The sequence below is a fragment of the Tachypleus tridentatus genome, chromosome 9 (assembly GCF_004210375.1).
Source record: "Tachypleus tridentatus isolate NWPU-2018 chromosome 9, ASM421037v1, whole genome shotgun sequence".
Lineage (NCBI taxonomy): Eukaryota > Metazoa > Arthropoda > Merostomata > Xiphosura > Limulidae > Tachypleus > Tachypleus tridentatus.
Window position 1 is genome coordinate 29,336,688 of NC_134833.1, and position 14,968 is coordinate 29,351,655.

The 14,968-nt window shown below is 35.2% G+C and overlaps 1 protein-coding gene across 1 annotated transcript; it reads left to right on the forward strand.

Annotated features, from left to right (window-relative positions):
• The first annotated feature begins 836 nt into the window (after positions 1-836).
• LOC143227329 (translin-associated protein X-like) lies at positions 837-7,264 on the forward strand. Its single transcript, XM_076458784.1, has 4 exons — positions 837-841; positions 5,441-5,580; positions 6,319-6,431; positions 6,717-7,264. Exons 1-4 carry the CDS (start codon positions 837-839, stop codon positions 7,089-7,091), a joined length of 633 nt encoding a protein of 210 aa, XP_076314899.1. The 3' UTR covers positions 7,092-7,264.
• Positions 7,265-14,968: the final 7,704 nt, after the last annotated feature.

A 14,968-nucleotide genomic window follows, 5' to 3' on the forward strand; every position in this document is an offset into this window, starting at 1 on the left:
GCCTGCCAGGAGGCATGGAAGGCTCAAAAACAAGCCTGAGATACCCTTTGCTGGTATCCCACTCTTTCAACTTGCATTGCATTTCAGTGGGCCTGTGCCTCTGCTTGGCAGATTAGATGTCAAAACCAAAAGTAACTTGGATTAAGTTACAACTAGTATCTCTTATACAACCAATTCAAAAGTGACATGGGACAAGATTTGGAAGATCAATAGGAGGTATTCTTCCCATCCCCTTTCCATATTGCTCTCCAAGAGCCAGGAAGTTGCTGATATTCTTGATGAGAGATTTTTCTCATCCTTTAAGTTCTTTTTATTTTTCCACCATCTTTTGGCCATCAACTCTCAGAGAATCTTGAGCTCTATCTTGGTGGTGATGTTCTTCTTGAGGCAAAGTTCTTGGGATTATCTTTGACTGTAAGCTTACTTCAATTTGCCACACAAAGCAGCTACATCTCAAGTGTACAAAGACACTGAATATCCTCCATTTCTCTCTCTTCCATCTCTTATGTTCTTTGTTCAAGATCTATCATGCTCTCATTCCAACCAATCTGGACTATGGGTCTCTCGCTTATAGTTCTGCCAGGACCTTGGCCTTGAAGATGCTGGATCCCATTCATCATCTGGAGCTTCATTTCTGCACAGGAGTTTTCTGCACTTCTACTGTCAAGAGTTTGTACACAGAGTCCCATGAACCTTCTCAAAAGGCCATTCTCTTTCAGAATAGGTGGCCTGCAATTCCTTCTTTTGGCCTTCATATCTAAGCATGACTGGTTGAATTGGGTCTTCTCCTTGCTGAACATCTTTTGAACCATCCTTCTATTCCTGGATGGTTCAAAATGAGGTAACTCTGTGGGTTCTGTAATGGTTAGTTGAGGCTTGGTGGTTGCTCACAGAATCCCTTCTACAGTTTCTGTGTTTAGTGCTAAGTTGTATGCCATTTTTCTTGCTCTGGATCATGTAGTAGCTATGTAGCACACTTATTGTACTATTTACACCAACTTTCTTAGCTCTCTACTGACCCTACAGTTGCTTCTCATTAGTACTCACTTTGTTTCATTGATATTCAACAACAACTGGCACATTCTTATTCATCTTCTGTTAATATTTAGGTTTTCTGAAGACTTAGACATGTTGATATTTATAGGAACTAGCTTGCTGGTACTGCAGTTAAGTCCATCTGCTCTGGTGCTGTCATGGCCATGCCTATTCATATATATAGGCTAGGGTCCTCTCTTGAAGACTTGTGAGCAACATGATAAGCTTTTCAGATCAAGCCTTGTCTTGCTTGTTGGCTATCTTGTTTCCACCAGGATCAGAAAAATGACGTTTTCCTGGCTATTCTATGCATTGATCACATTTCCAACTCATCGCCTTTTATCTGGATCTTGTACATCAGTGTGTGGCTTTTGTGACACTCAAGTCACAATAGCCAACATTTTACTGTTATGCTGTTTTTTACTACCATGAGCAGCAGTGAACACTTCAGTGAACTTTTTTTTTTTTTTCTAGGTCTGTGGATAACCGAGATAGATGCCTTGAATGCTTATCTCCATATTGCTATTCTCGTTGGTCCTGATGCTACCTCTGGGTTTGCTCACTACAGGGTTATATATCAATTTTGTACCTTGTCTTTTAGGTCTGCCTTAGCTCCATAAATCTTTTATGAGGTGCTTAAAGCCTTTGCTGAAATTATATATGCTCAAGGATTGCCCTTCCACAATATATGGATGATTGGATCCTGTTAACTTACTCCAAACTAGAGTCTTTTCAACACTTGTTTGCTGTTGTCAGAAGTAGCTAGAATTGGTTGGATTTTCAGGTTGGAAAAGTCCTTCCTGATGTCTACACTAATATCTTGTCTATGTGGATGTGCTTTTCAAAATGTACCTGAGTTTGATCTGGGGCATTCAGTTTTTATGACCATTCTGCATCCAAGGTTGTATCAGTTTTGGAGACTTGGGCTTTATAAAAGCCTTTCTCCCTTGGGTCAGGCACATATGTGTTCTTTTAAGTGGACATTGTACAAACAGTGTAATGTTTCTTGTGATCCCTTGAACTCCCAAGTTACCTTTCCACCTTTCCTTACAGATGTTCTTCCTTGATGGATGAACAAGGGTAATATGGTGACAGAGGTACCACTTCCCTCACATCATCTCGATATGCATCTGTTCACTCAGTGATGTCGAGAAAACCCACTTGTAGAGAAATATATATGCAAAAATGGCTCGTTTGGGTTGAGAAAATATTTTACATAGAAGAGCGAACAACGTTTCGACCTTGAGGTTAAGAAATGATATTTTCACATGTGAAGTTAATGTTGGGATGTGAACAGGAAGAAAGCAATCAAATATCATTTCTTAACCTCAAAATTACAAGAACCGACACACAATTCAAAACAGAAATCCACCGAAAAATCACCTGTACTGGACTATACATTCCTTGGGACTCAGCACATGAAACAAAACAAAAACTCAACATACTAAGAAACCAAATAAACACAGCCATAAAACTATGCTCACCAGATAAAATTAACGATGAATTAGACAAAATAAAACAATACTTCATCAATATCAATAAGTTTCCTCCACAAACCGTAGAAAACATTATACGCACACACCTAGACAGAAAGCAAAATCAACCAACAAAAGTAAATATATCTCGAATCAAAAAATCACGAAACCATATACTGCTGTATACCATATATTCCTGACATCAGCAGACAAATAACCAACATTTGGCAAAAACTAGTAACAAAATATGACATTCCAGTTAATACCAAATTTATTCAAAAACCAGGCACAAAACAATGGTCTTGTGATCATGGAGAGAAACATCAGTGAACAGATGTATATATGCAAAACGGCTCGCTTGGGTTGAGAAAATATTTTACATAGAAGAGCGAACAACGTTTCGACCTTCTTCGGTCATCGTCAGGTTCACAAAGAAAGAGGTAACTGACCGGAAGCTGACCACGTTTGAAAGGGGTTGTGTAACTGAGTGTCAAAATGTAGAGGGCGGTGTTAGATGTTTGAATATATAATTTTATTTTATTATATTAATATAGGTATAAAGGCGTTCCTTTATATTGGTTTATTTTGGGTTTAAGTTGTTGTATAAGTAAGGCTTCTTTAATTTTGCATTTGTTTATGTTTGTTTCTTTATTTAGTATTTGAGTGTTTTCTATGGTTATGTTGTGTTTATTTGACTTGCAGTGTTGAAAATGTGTGAAGGTGACTTTTATGTTCTTTGAATCTGGTTTCCATTTTTCTACTTGTTTCTCCAATATAGAAGTCGTGGCAGTTATCACATTGTATTTTATAAATAATGTTGGTGTGGTGTTTGTCAGTGTAGTTTTTACATATATACATCTGTTCACTGATGTTTCTCTCCATGATTAGGGGGTGTGGGTGGCAGGTGGTTTCTGGTCAATTGTCTCAGAGTGAACATGCTTTGGATTATTTTCTTTCTTTGTAAGAAACAACTCATCATGATCTACTAAGACAATTCCATAGTTGTTACTTACATCAGTCACTAAGGTGGCACTCTACTTGTTTCCTTTGTGATTGAACCTTAGAAATACTGTATTGGGCTTACATAGCAAAGATACTTCTAATAGTAGGTCATGTTCTATAAGCTTTCAACTTTATGGCCAGTTGTTTTTCCTGACCCAATCAGATTTGTCCCACAGAGTGGTCTTTCTTGACCCTCAGGTTTTCTGGTGACTCTGCATTCATGCTGGACATTCTTCTTTCTCACTGAAAACTTTCCTCTGGATGTGACCTTTCTCCTTCTACCTCTACGGGTTGGATTCATGAACTTATTAGACTGGCATATTTCTTTCTGTCTCCTTCATACTGCAGTCTGTTTCAGTTGTTGTCTCATTAGATCAGACACCTCACATTTTCCCTGGCATCTCACCTCCATTGTCTGTTGGAAGAAATTCTTCATTCAGGCATGTTAACTATACCTCATATATTCATATCACTCTACCTTCATTAAATGGCTGTTTCTTACTCCTCTGGGTGTTGCTTTCTGTTTGTTACCATTCTCTAAACATTAGTGCAGCTGTGATTTGGTAAGTCATCTTTTCTATATCTTATTTTTCTTTCCAGTGGTATGTCCCCCCCTAATAACTCTCTTCATCCACTTCTGTGTGGTGTGTTTTGAGGGTTGATGTCAAAAGGTCCTGAATTGGGTCATCCTGTAAACTGTGGTTATACAGTCAATTTGCTGACACCTACACTGCTACTTTTGTGCAGTCCTATCCAGAGTTAATGTTGCACAAGTTACTTCTGTCACTCCTTTGTGGGTTTGGATCTAGTGTAGAATAATGTTGCATGTGGTAGCTTGGAAAAAGTTGCATGGGAAAACCTGCCAAAATTGTCTTTGTGCAGTGGCTGATCTCAACAGTATTGAAGTATACAAATGTCCATTAATGCAAATTTTTAAGATTGGGTGCTCCACAAGATCAGTATGTTTTTTGTGCAATATATTTCTTTCATTAATATGCCCGTTCTGGACTGTACTAACCTATGAGCTTACATGGGTAAAGCAGAAGAGGATATGATAGATTTATTTTTAGTTTTACCCACATTCCTGTCATTCGGTGAGGATCCTTCATTTATTCTTATCCAGGATTGTGCTTCTGGTACTTTCTGGGTTTGAACCCATGCAGTTTTTTTGTTTTGATGTACTTCTCCTACATTTTGTCTGTTTATGTTACACCTATTTCCACACTGAGTGAAGAGTATACTTGGTAAAGAAATGGTTTAGTCTCCCACATGTGATACTCTTCCAATTGGGGTCACATTTCAAGAGTGTTCTTTGGACATCTTAGATGTATTCTTCTCTATATCCCTTACACCAGTCCCTCCACCTCATTAATGTGGAATTCTATCCTTATTTATGAGAGGGGGAAAATACTGTTTCAGAAGTTATTATTTTCCTACACTAAAAATGTATTTCCAGTAAGTATTAACCTCATTTAACACTTCACATTCTTCCTTTCCACTTAAGACCAGTGTTCCTTTATGCCTAATCTTGAATTGACAGTTTGGTAGAATTAAATAGAAATCATGCATTAGGATGGTGTGTTGAGCTCATATTGGTGGTGGGATTTTGCATGATGATTTACATGAGAAGATGCTGTGAACCACATTAATCATAGGATAAGTAGGAGTTCAAAGCTTTTGTCATGCAAAAAAACATTTTTGCATATAGAGGGCAGCACTAATGAAAATATATTTTCCATATAGAAAAAGTAGTTTCTGTATGTAAAATTATGCACAGACATTTATCTATATAAAGAAGAGTATTGTAACAAAGAAAAATCACTTAATAATTTTAAATATTAATTTAACTACATTAAGAATCTTAAAGAACAAATCTTAACACAATTTTGTGTCCTATAGATATCTCTTTCTTTTCTTTGTACAAATAGCTGTAAGGAAGAGACTGCTGAAAAACTGCTGTCTGAAGCTAGCATTAGAATTAAGGAACTCCAATCTAGCAATTTACGAAAGATAGCGGAACAATTACAAGATGAAGATATCTTTTACTTCTTAAGATCCATATCTCCAGGTACCAGAAGTAACAATTGTATCTATTGTTTTATTTTAACTATCTATATAGGTTACTATAATGTGATTTTGTAACCTATTCTTTTACACACTTTCACTATCCTATGTCAAATGTGCAGTAGCAAAGTAACCTGTTTAATAATTCTAACATCAAATAATGCAAAGAAAAAAGTGAACAATGAAAAAATAAAATATCTTTTTTAGATCTAGTATGTAATGTCTTTAAATTCTCGTAACATTTCTAATTTAAAATGATTTGCCTGGTGATTTAATTGAGATGAATTTTTTATTTCAGTGATTTAAATTATTGATAGAGGTTCATAAAATATATCATTAATTTGTTTTGAAAAGTAGGAGTTTACGTAATGTCATTGTTGTCAAGATACAATAATTCTTAAAATAACAAGTTAAAATTTAACTTTTAATATTTTTAGTTATTTAGAATATTTCAGACATTGAATAAGTTTTACTTTCAGGAATGTTTAGTAAATTCTTTAAGATTTGGCTAGAGAGTTCTTGAATTTCCTATTCTGCTCAAATTTTTCAGCAATTTATTGTTTAATTAAACTTTTCTGAAGTTAAGATTTCATACCAATGGGAAAAGTTAAAAACCTAAATATTTATAAGAGTAGTTTGTTAACTTAAAACCTACATTTAAAGGTTAATTCAGTTGGTATGGTGTTAAATTCTTTTGAAACTTTGATATATGTAGGAATGACATTAATTACTTTCCCAAAAGGTCTTCAAGAATATGTTGAAGCAGTAAGTTTCTACTATTATTTGAAAGACAACAGGTTAGTTGGATTTGAGGAACTCGAGGCTGAACTTGTTTTCTGCAAAGAAAATGATGTTGTAAGTTTTATAAGGTTAAATCAGATTTGAAATTAAATAATACTTTATTTTTTAATAAAAATAACATTAAAACAAGTTCATTAATATGCTCTTTTGTATGAAGTTGAAAAGATTTCTACTATTATTATTAATGCTTACTTTAAAGCTGTAATCTCTAGTATCAATAGCAAATTGTTAGAAAATATTGCTGACAAAAGTACTGTTTAATTTACTGATAAATCTGTTTAAGTAATCGACACATCACTGCAACATGAACATTAAAATACTATTTAACTGTGTTTACAGAGTAGTAAAGAAGACAGTCAACTCAGCAAACAAGTGAAGGTACCTCTTCCTCCACAGGATTATATGCTTGGTATAGCTGACTTGACTGGTGAGTTAATGAGAAAATGTATTAACAGTGTCGGACAAGGGAACCTAGAAGAACCCTTTCAACTGTGTCACTTCATTCAAAATATTTATGATGCTTTTCTATCATTTGGTAATACACCAGGAAGAGAGTTCTCCAGAAAAATTCAGACTTTAAGACAAAGCCTTAAAAAGGTGGAAAATGCATGTTACACAATTCGTGTTCGTGGCTCAGAGATACCAAAGCATATGTTGATTCATGTGTTCAATGAAGAGATATCAGAAAATCTTGAATGTGACTTAACTGTTTGAACAATAAATATATATATGTGTGTCAATGGTGTTGTAAATTATACTGTTTAAGCTTCTTTTAGTGAATGTTTAATATCGTACGCTTTTTCAGTTGGATTAATTTTGATAAATTCATAATCCATTTTCAACATACACACTGTATAATACAAGTAATAAAGAAAACTGAACTCTTGTATGTGTTATGAAGGCCACATCTACACTGTGTACTCATTTACTTTTATTTACTGCTTCTTTAAAAATAGTTGCAATAAATCTTTGTGCAATTGAAGGAACACGTATAATATGGCTCTCATAAAATGAAGTGAATTGCACTGACTTTACAAGATGTTAGTGTTCAATATGTATTTGTTTTTGTTACATAAAATGATTGGAAGGAAACTTGTTTATATGTAAAACAGTCCCACACTTTCTGTAAACTATAAAAAAATATTGAGAAAATATTTTTAGTTATAACTGTATGAGAGTGCTTCAAGCACTTTAACTTTGAAAGTGCTGCAAGAGAAAAAGTGGCAAAAATATTGTTTCTGAATGGATACTTCTTATTTCTATTCACAAGATGATATAAAGCATTCTAAAGTATTCTTTATGTTCCATTGTATTTCCATAATTTGTCATCTGTAAAATCTGTGTTTGTTTCAGAAAATGAAAGAACCATTAGTTTTTAAGAATAACAAATATGGAAGGTGACAATTTGTTATTTTTATTCAAATAACTTGTACAGGGATGGGCATGTTTTGTCCAGAATGCCAAGAAATTCTCAGTTTATACATACATTCCATATTTTTTGGTGATTAAGATGAACCCCTATTTTCAAGGCTATCTTCAGGGAAAAAGATATTTTTCACAGCTATCATTTATTTATTTGTTCAATATCAGCATAATCTTTTATTATTCTTTAGAATACTTCAAAAGTAGCAGAATTATAAAAAAAATTACCTTCAGAGTATAGGACACGGGGGTTTTCAAAAATACAGTACCTACTAATGAATATGAAAAATACATGCAAAATGAGGTAAAAATAATTATAAAGCATGCCAATCACCCCTCAGACAATACAGTTGCTGACAATATAAAAAAATATCTATTGTCTGGTTTCAGTCAAATAGAATCATACCAGCTTACTGACTATGTAAATAAAGCTGTCAGTATCACTTCTCGAGAATGTATGTTGGATAAAGCATGGCCACCAGGAAGGAAGTATCTCATAACAAGTTTGTAGTAGCTATTATTTTGGACAGTGAGGGTTATTTCGTGTATTACATTGATGTAAAGCTGCATATATCATTGAATTCTATATGCAAGACAAACCCAGGCTTAGAAGAAAGCTCGCACTTTCCATCAGTGACCTGATGAGAGTAAGAACTGTTTATCTTGCTACAGTCACAATCTGTAGCTGCATAAAAACCTAACGAAAAGACTGAAATAATAATTGTAATTGAAATGCTGAGACAAACAAGCACAACTGAAAGTTGGTCAGCAATAATCAACTGTAGTACATTTAAAAAAGGAACTGAGGACAGTATCACTACAATGTGCAACAGTTACAAAAAACCATCAGGGGTGAATCTATGCAGCTTTGAGGTGGCATCTTTTCCAGGAATATTAGAGACTTGGTAAAAATTGTTAACACACTGAGATTATAAAAGAACAGATAGATCCTGATACATTATGACATTCCATGAGGAATGAAATGTTTCAGCAGGATGATGATCCTAAGTGTGTGACCAACTTGGTTAAGACAAATCAAGAAGTTGGAAGACAACTTCTGCCATGGTATGCTTAAAGCTCAAATATGAGCATCACCCTGGGAATTTGGACTTACATGGATGGCCAGATGTTTAAAGCACTTGACTCGTAATCCAAGGGTCACAGGTTCGAATCCCCATCACCAAAGATGCTTGCCCTTTCAGCTGTAGGGGCATTATAATGTGATGGTCAATCCCACTATTCATTGGTAAAAGAATAGCCCAAGAGTTGCCAGTGGTGGTGATGACTAGCTGCCTTCCCTCTAGTCCTACACTGCTAAATTAGGGATGTCTATCGCAGATAGCCCTCGTGCAGCTATGCGTAAAATTAAAAAACAAACAAACTTACATGGATAAAGAAGAACTGTGGAATAGTCTAACATACTACAGAGTATGTGAAGGAACATTCCACGACTCCATCAATGACTCTTGTAACATGTTACCAAATGCCCTCCTCGAAACAGATAAAAGGAGTAAAACATTAAATAATAATAATTATTATCACACATAATTAAATTTCAGTGTTTATATTCAAACTTGAAAGCTTAGATTAACTTCAGTAAGTAATTATGACTTGATAATAAGTGCAGCAGCTTGAAAGAATGTGAAAATCATTTGAACTAATAAAACATTGATTTTACAGATTCATTTTCATACATCGTACGAATACTTATGCATGTCCCTCTTTTAGATGTTCACAAAGTTTTTTGAAAAAGTAAGCCTCAAACTTAAATAAATACCAATACATTTCCTAAACATTATAACCATGGTAACACACAAGTGGTATTAGTTTATACTCACTTCTGTTTTGTAACTTGTTTTCATTAAGAAACGTTGCAGAACTGTAATTTTACACATTATAGGTTTTATTGTGATAGCATTTTTTGTCAGTTTAACTTGTCACCTGTTTCCTGATTTTAATCAGAGAACAATTAAACAGTGTCGGGAACACTTTTTCAAATGACAACATTCTGTTTTCACTGCTAGGAAAATTTAAAGGACTGGGTGTACAGGTTAGGAATAATTCCTCCCAGGAGTGGGTGGACTGTAGTTTTGTATTACATCCCTTATTGTGAAAAGCAAAATAAAGTACAAGAAACAAAACCTAAAGCCTTCTAACTTTGATTGCCAGCAACTACATCGTTGTCACACACATGCTATAATACCGTGTTTACTCGCTTGTAAGACGGGGATTTTTCCTCGAGATTTCGGGCTCAAATTGGGGGGGCCCGTCTTATAGGCGAGGTGTACAGACATAGAAAATAAATTTAGTTCACTCAGAACTGTGCAGATATTTCAGACAGTGAAAATAGGGAGTGAGCTATCTTGTTATTATTAGATCTGTGATTGTGAGTCAGCGCATCGTTCGTTGAAGGGCGCGCGGGACTTCGTTTTTCCCTATAACGCCATACCGGTAAGCACAATGCATCCACAGTGCTAACGAAGAAGAATCAATAAAGACACATCTTTTAGCATCTTGTCGGTTTCTTCCCGAACACTTGGCTGCTTCTCGGTACTAGCTTGCTGTTGGTAAGTACCTTGTTGTCAACACCTACTGGTATTCAATAAACAGCAAAAATTTACCGTTACTATCATGTCACAGAAGAGAAAGAGAAACTCATATGATGTATCATTTAAGCTGAAAGATAGCGACAACGAATAATTTGAAGGCTTTTGAATTTCATAACTTGCATACTGATTTGCTGTGTTCTATTAAAGTGCAGTTTGCGTAAACTCTTTTAATACTTTGAAGAAATGTGGTTTAAAAGTTAGCATAAACGTACTTTGATACTGAAATATGTTGTGATAAGTTTTGTGCGTTAGATTGTTTTTTGTTATGTGTTTTAAATATGAATATTTATCATACAGTAAATAAAATAGTTGATGAAATTCCATTAAACGCTTGAACACCGAGTTTGGATTTATTCATTTATTTTCACTTTTCTATCTCTTCTATTTTTCTCCTTCTAATCTGAAATCGAAATATCGTATACGAAACCCAAAATTAGGTTTCTATTAATTTCCATTTTTTTCACTTTTCTCTCGTTACCTGCTTTCCTTCCTTCGTCTTATAAACGAGTCTAAACAGAATATCGACAATCTCTCAGGTGAAGTTGGGACCCGTCTTATAAACGAATAAAAACGGTAAGTGTTTTGCACAATATCAGTATGAAAGAGAATTTAAATAATATTAACGTTGCATACCGGGTTAATGTGTGTTTTCTTATAGCAAAGCCACATTGGGCTATCTGCTGAGCCCACCGAGGGGAATCGAACCCCTGATTTTTGCGTTATAAATTCCTAGACTTACCGCTTACTAGCGAGGGGCTTAGGTTAATGATAAAACGTTTAAAAATTTGTACGTAGATTAAGTGTCAATTCCACTTAAAGAGAAATGTAACTTGTCACATATCAGGGATTTAAAAATTAGGCATTGTCAGTTCATAGATTATTTTATTCCACATTTGGTATTTCTACAGAATTTCCCCGGTAAGATATCGAATATTAGAGACGCATCCATTTGTAGTAGTTTAGTTGATATGTTACTAGAAGAATTCTGTACAAGTATCCCAGGTTTTTTAGAAGCAATTCAATACATCAGTAACGTGTTCTACCAATGAACGTGTACTGTTGAATTATGTGGTAAACAAAATGTGAAGCCGATTCCACGTAATTTACTTCTTCAATATTGTTTACTGCAAACTATATTCATTTATCATGAACAACATTTCAGTTGAAATTCCAAAACTAATATGTGTCTAATTTACTTTTAAAATTTCGTTGCGAGTAGATTAATAGTAAATAAATAGGCTAAGTAATTGATCACAGATAAATAGACTTATTAATTATCAATAACTAACTGTTTACTGATTTAGCTAACTTATTTGATCTGCCCTTCTTGCATCGTTTATGGTTTCTGTAGTGTTGTTCTTTCGTTAGCGGGTTATTTTGAGTTTTCTGGTAAAACGAGTGCGAAGTGCAGCCAACGTAAGCAATAATTATTATTTGCTTGTTTTTGAATTTCGCACAAAGCTACTCGAGGGCTATCTGTGCTAGCCGTCTCTAATTTAGCAGTGTAAGACTAGAGGGAAGGCAGCTAGTCATCATCACCCACCGCCAACTCCTGGGCCACTCTTTTACCAACGAAGAGTGGAATTGACCGTCACTTTTTAACACCCCCACGGCTGAAAGGGCGAGTATGTTTGGTGGGAGCGGAATTCGAACCCGCGACCCTCAGGATTACGAGTCGAACGCCTTAACCCACCTAGCCATGTCGGGCCCGCTACAATACAATTAATTTTTAGAAAACCTCTTCAAAAAACATCGATTTATATTTAATTTTCAAAAAAAATAAACATTTATCGTCACATGATGGGTATTCAGTTAATGTAAATATACCATGCATTTCCACCCCACAACACCTATTTTGATGCACTATTATCCTTAATTTATTACTTTTTTATTTATACATGCACATTTCAGGTAAAGTGTGGTCAAGAAAGTCGTTAAACTTATACCACTAGCTGCTTTTGTTTCTTGTCATTCTATTAAAAGCATACATGTGACTTCTACACATCAAGAATGGCTGGGGTGCTACACACTGTGCAAGATTGTAGGCAGCAATGCACTTAAGTGGTAAATAAGAAAGTATCTTAAAGTCATGTTCTCTTTTATATCCAGCATTAGTAGCCCTGTATAAATCTAACGTTATATGTGAAGTAGGGAAAATTCAGTTTAAACAGTCTGATAGATTATGCCTACCTAATCAATTGAAATTTTTTATTATTATTCATTTTAGAAGAAATTCAGAATTCGCTATCTGCTATTTCCACCGCAGGGAATCGAACCCAATATATTTATCGTTATAAGTACATAGTGATATTGCCGTCTCATCAGTGAAAGATGTAACATTCGCAGAAATCTTTCATGTGGAAGGAAGGGGGAAGGGGGTAAGGGCTGCTTCAGTCTCTTTGATAACCTGCTGCTGGTATTACTAGCAGGTGTCAACAAGTTGACCACGATAACACTGTATCAGGGTTCAGCGATGTCGGCGCAAGACCGTGCCAGTCTGTCTCCCTGATGACCTGAGTGTAAAATGCATTATTCAATATTCAAGAAGCCGCCGTGGTAATGACGTTTTTCAGTATTTAGCTACAGGATATGTACCTCTAGAGTTTTACATAAAGTTGTGGTGTGACTAGCTGCCTTCTCTCTAGTCTTACACTGCTAAATTAGGGACGGCTAGCGTAGATAGCCCTCGAGTAGCTTTGCGCGAAATTCAAAAACAAACAAAGATAAAGTTTCTGACAAATTTTATTAGAACTTAAAACTAATTGTAACAAGTAGTTTGAAACTCTAAAGCAAATAAAATCTTGCAATTCATACATGTATGCTGAATGAATAAAGAAATAATTACGTTTCTCATTTTCTAGGTGACAGGTGTTCCCTTGCCCTGTAGACACTCATGCTAATAGAGGTAATCGTCCTGCGCCCAAGTACGTTAGGGTGTTTATGAATAAATAAAGATTGTTTGCTATGTTTTACATTGTTTCCAGTCTGTCTTTCATTTCACAAATTTACTTAATCAGAAATTCAGTGTTACTACGTAATAAATGTCTTGTAGAACTTCCTGTCAAGTGAATCTATCCCATTATTAGTCCAAATCCACTTAAATATACCACAACAGCAACAATTTTTCAAAAAATCATATTTTTGTAGAATTCGGCCTCAGATCAGTTTTTTTTTCTTGAAATAGGGTGATTCAATTATGATCTTTGCCAGCTAATACGGCTTATATTTAAAAACATGGATCTTATGTACAGGACATTTTTCTAATGCTAGGCTCTGAATAAATAACAATTATATTACTTGCTGTTCTCTCAGCTTTTGTGAAATGTCAATCTAAAGTTATCTCATTTTTATCCTTTCAAATTCTGCAATTAACCCTTGAACTGGAAATTATTCCACTGCAATGTTCATAACTTTATTTGTTGATATAGGAAGGGCCTGGCATGGCCAAACGTGTAAGGCGTGCGACTCGTAATCTGAGGGTCGCGGGTTCGCGCCCGCGTCGCGCTAAACATGCTCGCCCTCCCAGCCGTGGGGGCGTATAATGTGACGATTAATCTCACTATTCGTTGGTAAAAGAGTAGCCCAGGAGTTGGCGGTGGGTGGTGATGACTAGCTCTCTAGTCTTACACTGCTAAATTAGGGGCGGCTAGCACAGATAGCCCTCGAGTAGCTTTGTGCGAAACAAACAAACGATATGTGGAAAACACATTACGTAATTTTATAAGTTTAGTCACACTGACCAAGTGCAGATATAATTCAAAGCTAAAAACCTTCAAAAGGGTAAAGCTTCACCCGGAATTTCACAGTTAAAATTACCCTTGGCTTCATATTCTAATGTAGATTGCACGACAATAGTCATGCTGAGAAGTAAACTATATTTTCTGTGCGTGGTTTAACCAATATGTTATGTTCAATGGCTGTAGTATGCTAATTCTTTCAGGTTACATTGGCACTGCATGCCATTAAAAAAACCATATCACTTTATTTTGCCTTCGATAAATAATGTTGGAACAGTTTTTAGACTATTCCAAGAGAAAACATTACTATCTTGTTATTCATTAACGTGTTCACAGTGCAAAGTAATGCCCATGATATCACTTATATGTTTTTAAAGTCAAATCTTTAAGACATGTTTATTGTTCAGTGAAATGGCCAGACATGATAGAATATCCATAAAATCACGTAAATTATCAAATAAAAAACAGACCCAGCATGCCCAAGTGGTTAGGGAGCTGGACTCGTAATTCAGACAGAGTTGTGGGTTCGAATCCCCGTCACAAAAAAAGGTCGCAGTTGCATTCGTAGGGTCGTTGTCATGTAACAGTCAATTCCACTATTCGTTAGTAAAAAAGTAACCAAAGAGTTGGCCTCAGCATAAAAATACCTCCAAACCATTATACTGCTTACTCCACGCTTCAAGGCAGGTGTTATGCATTGAAGTATTTTTTACCTATCTTACACCAGATGCGCAACTTTTGCTTTGAAACATATACTTCATACTTGGACTCATCCGTTCAAAACATCATTTTTTAATCGTCATCAGTTCAATTTTTATAGTTT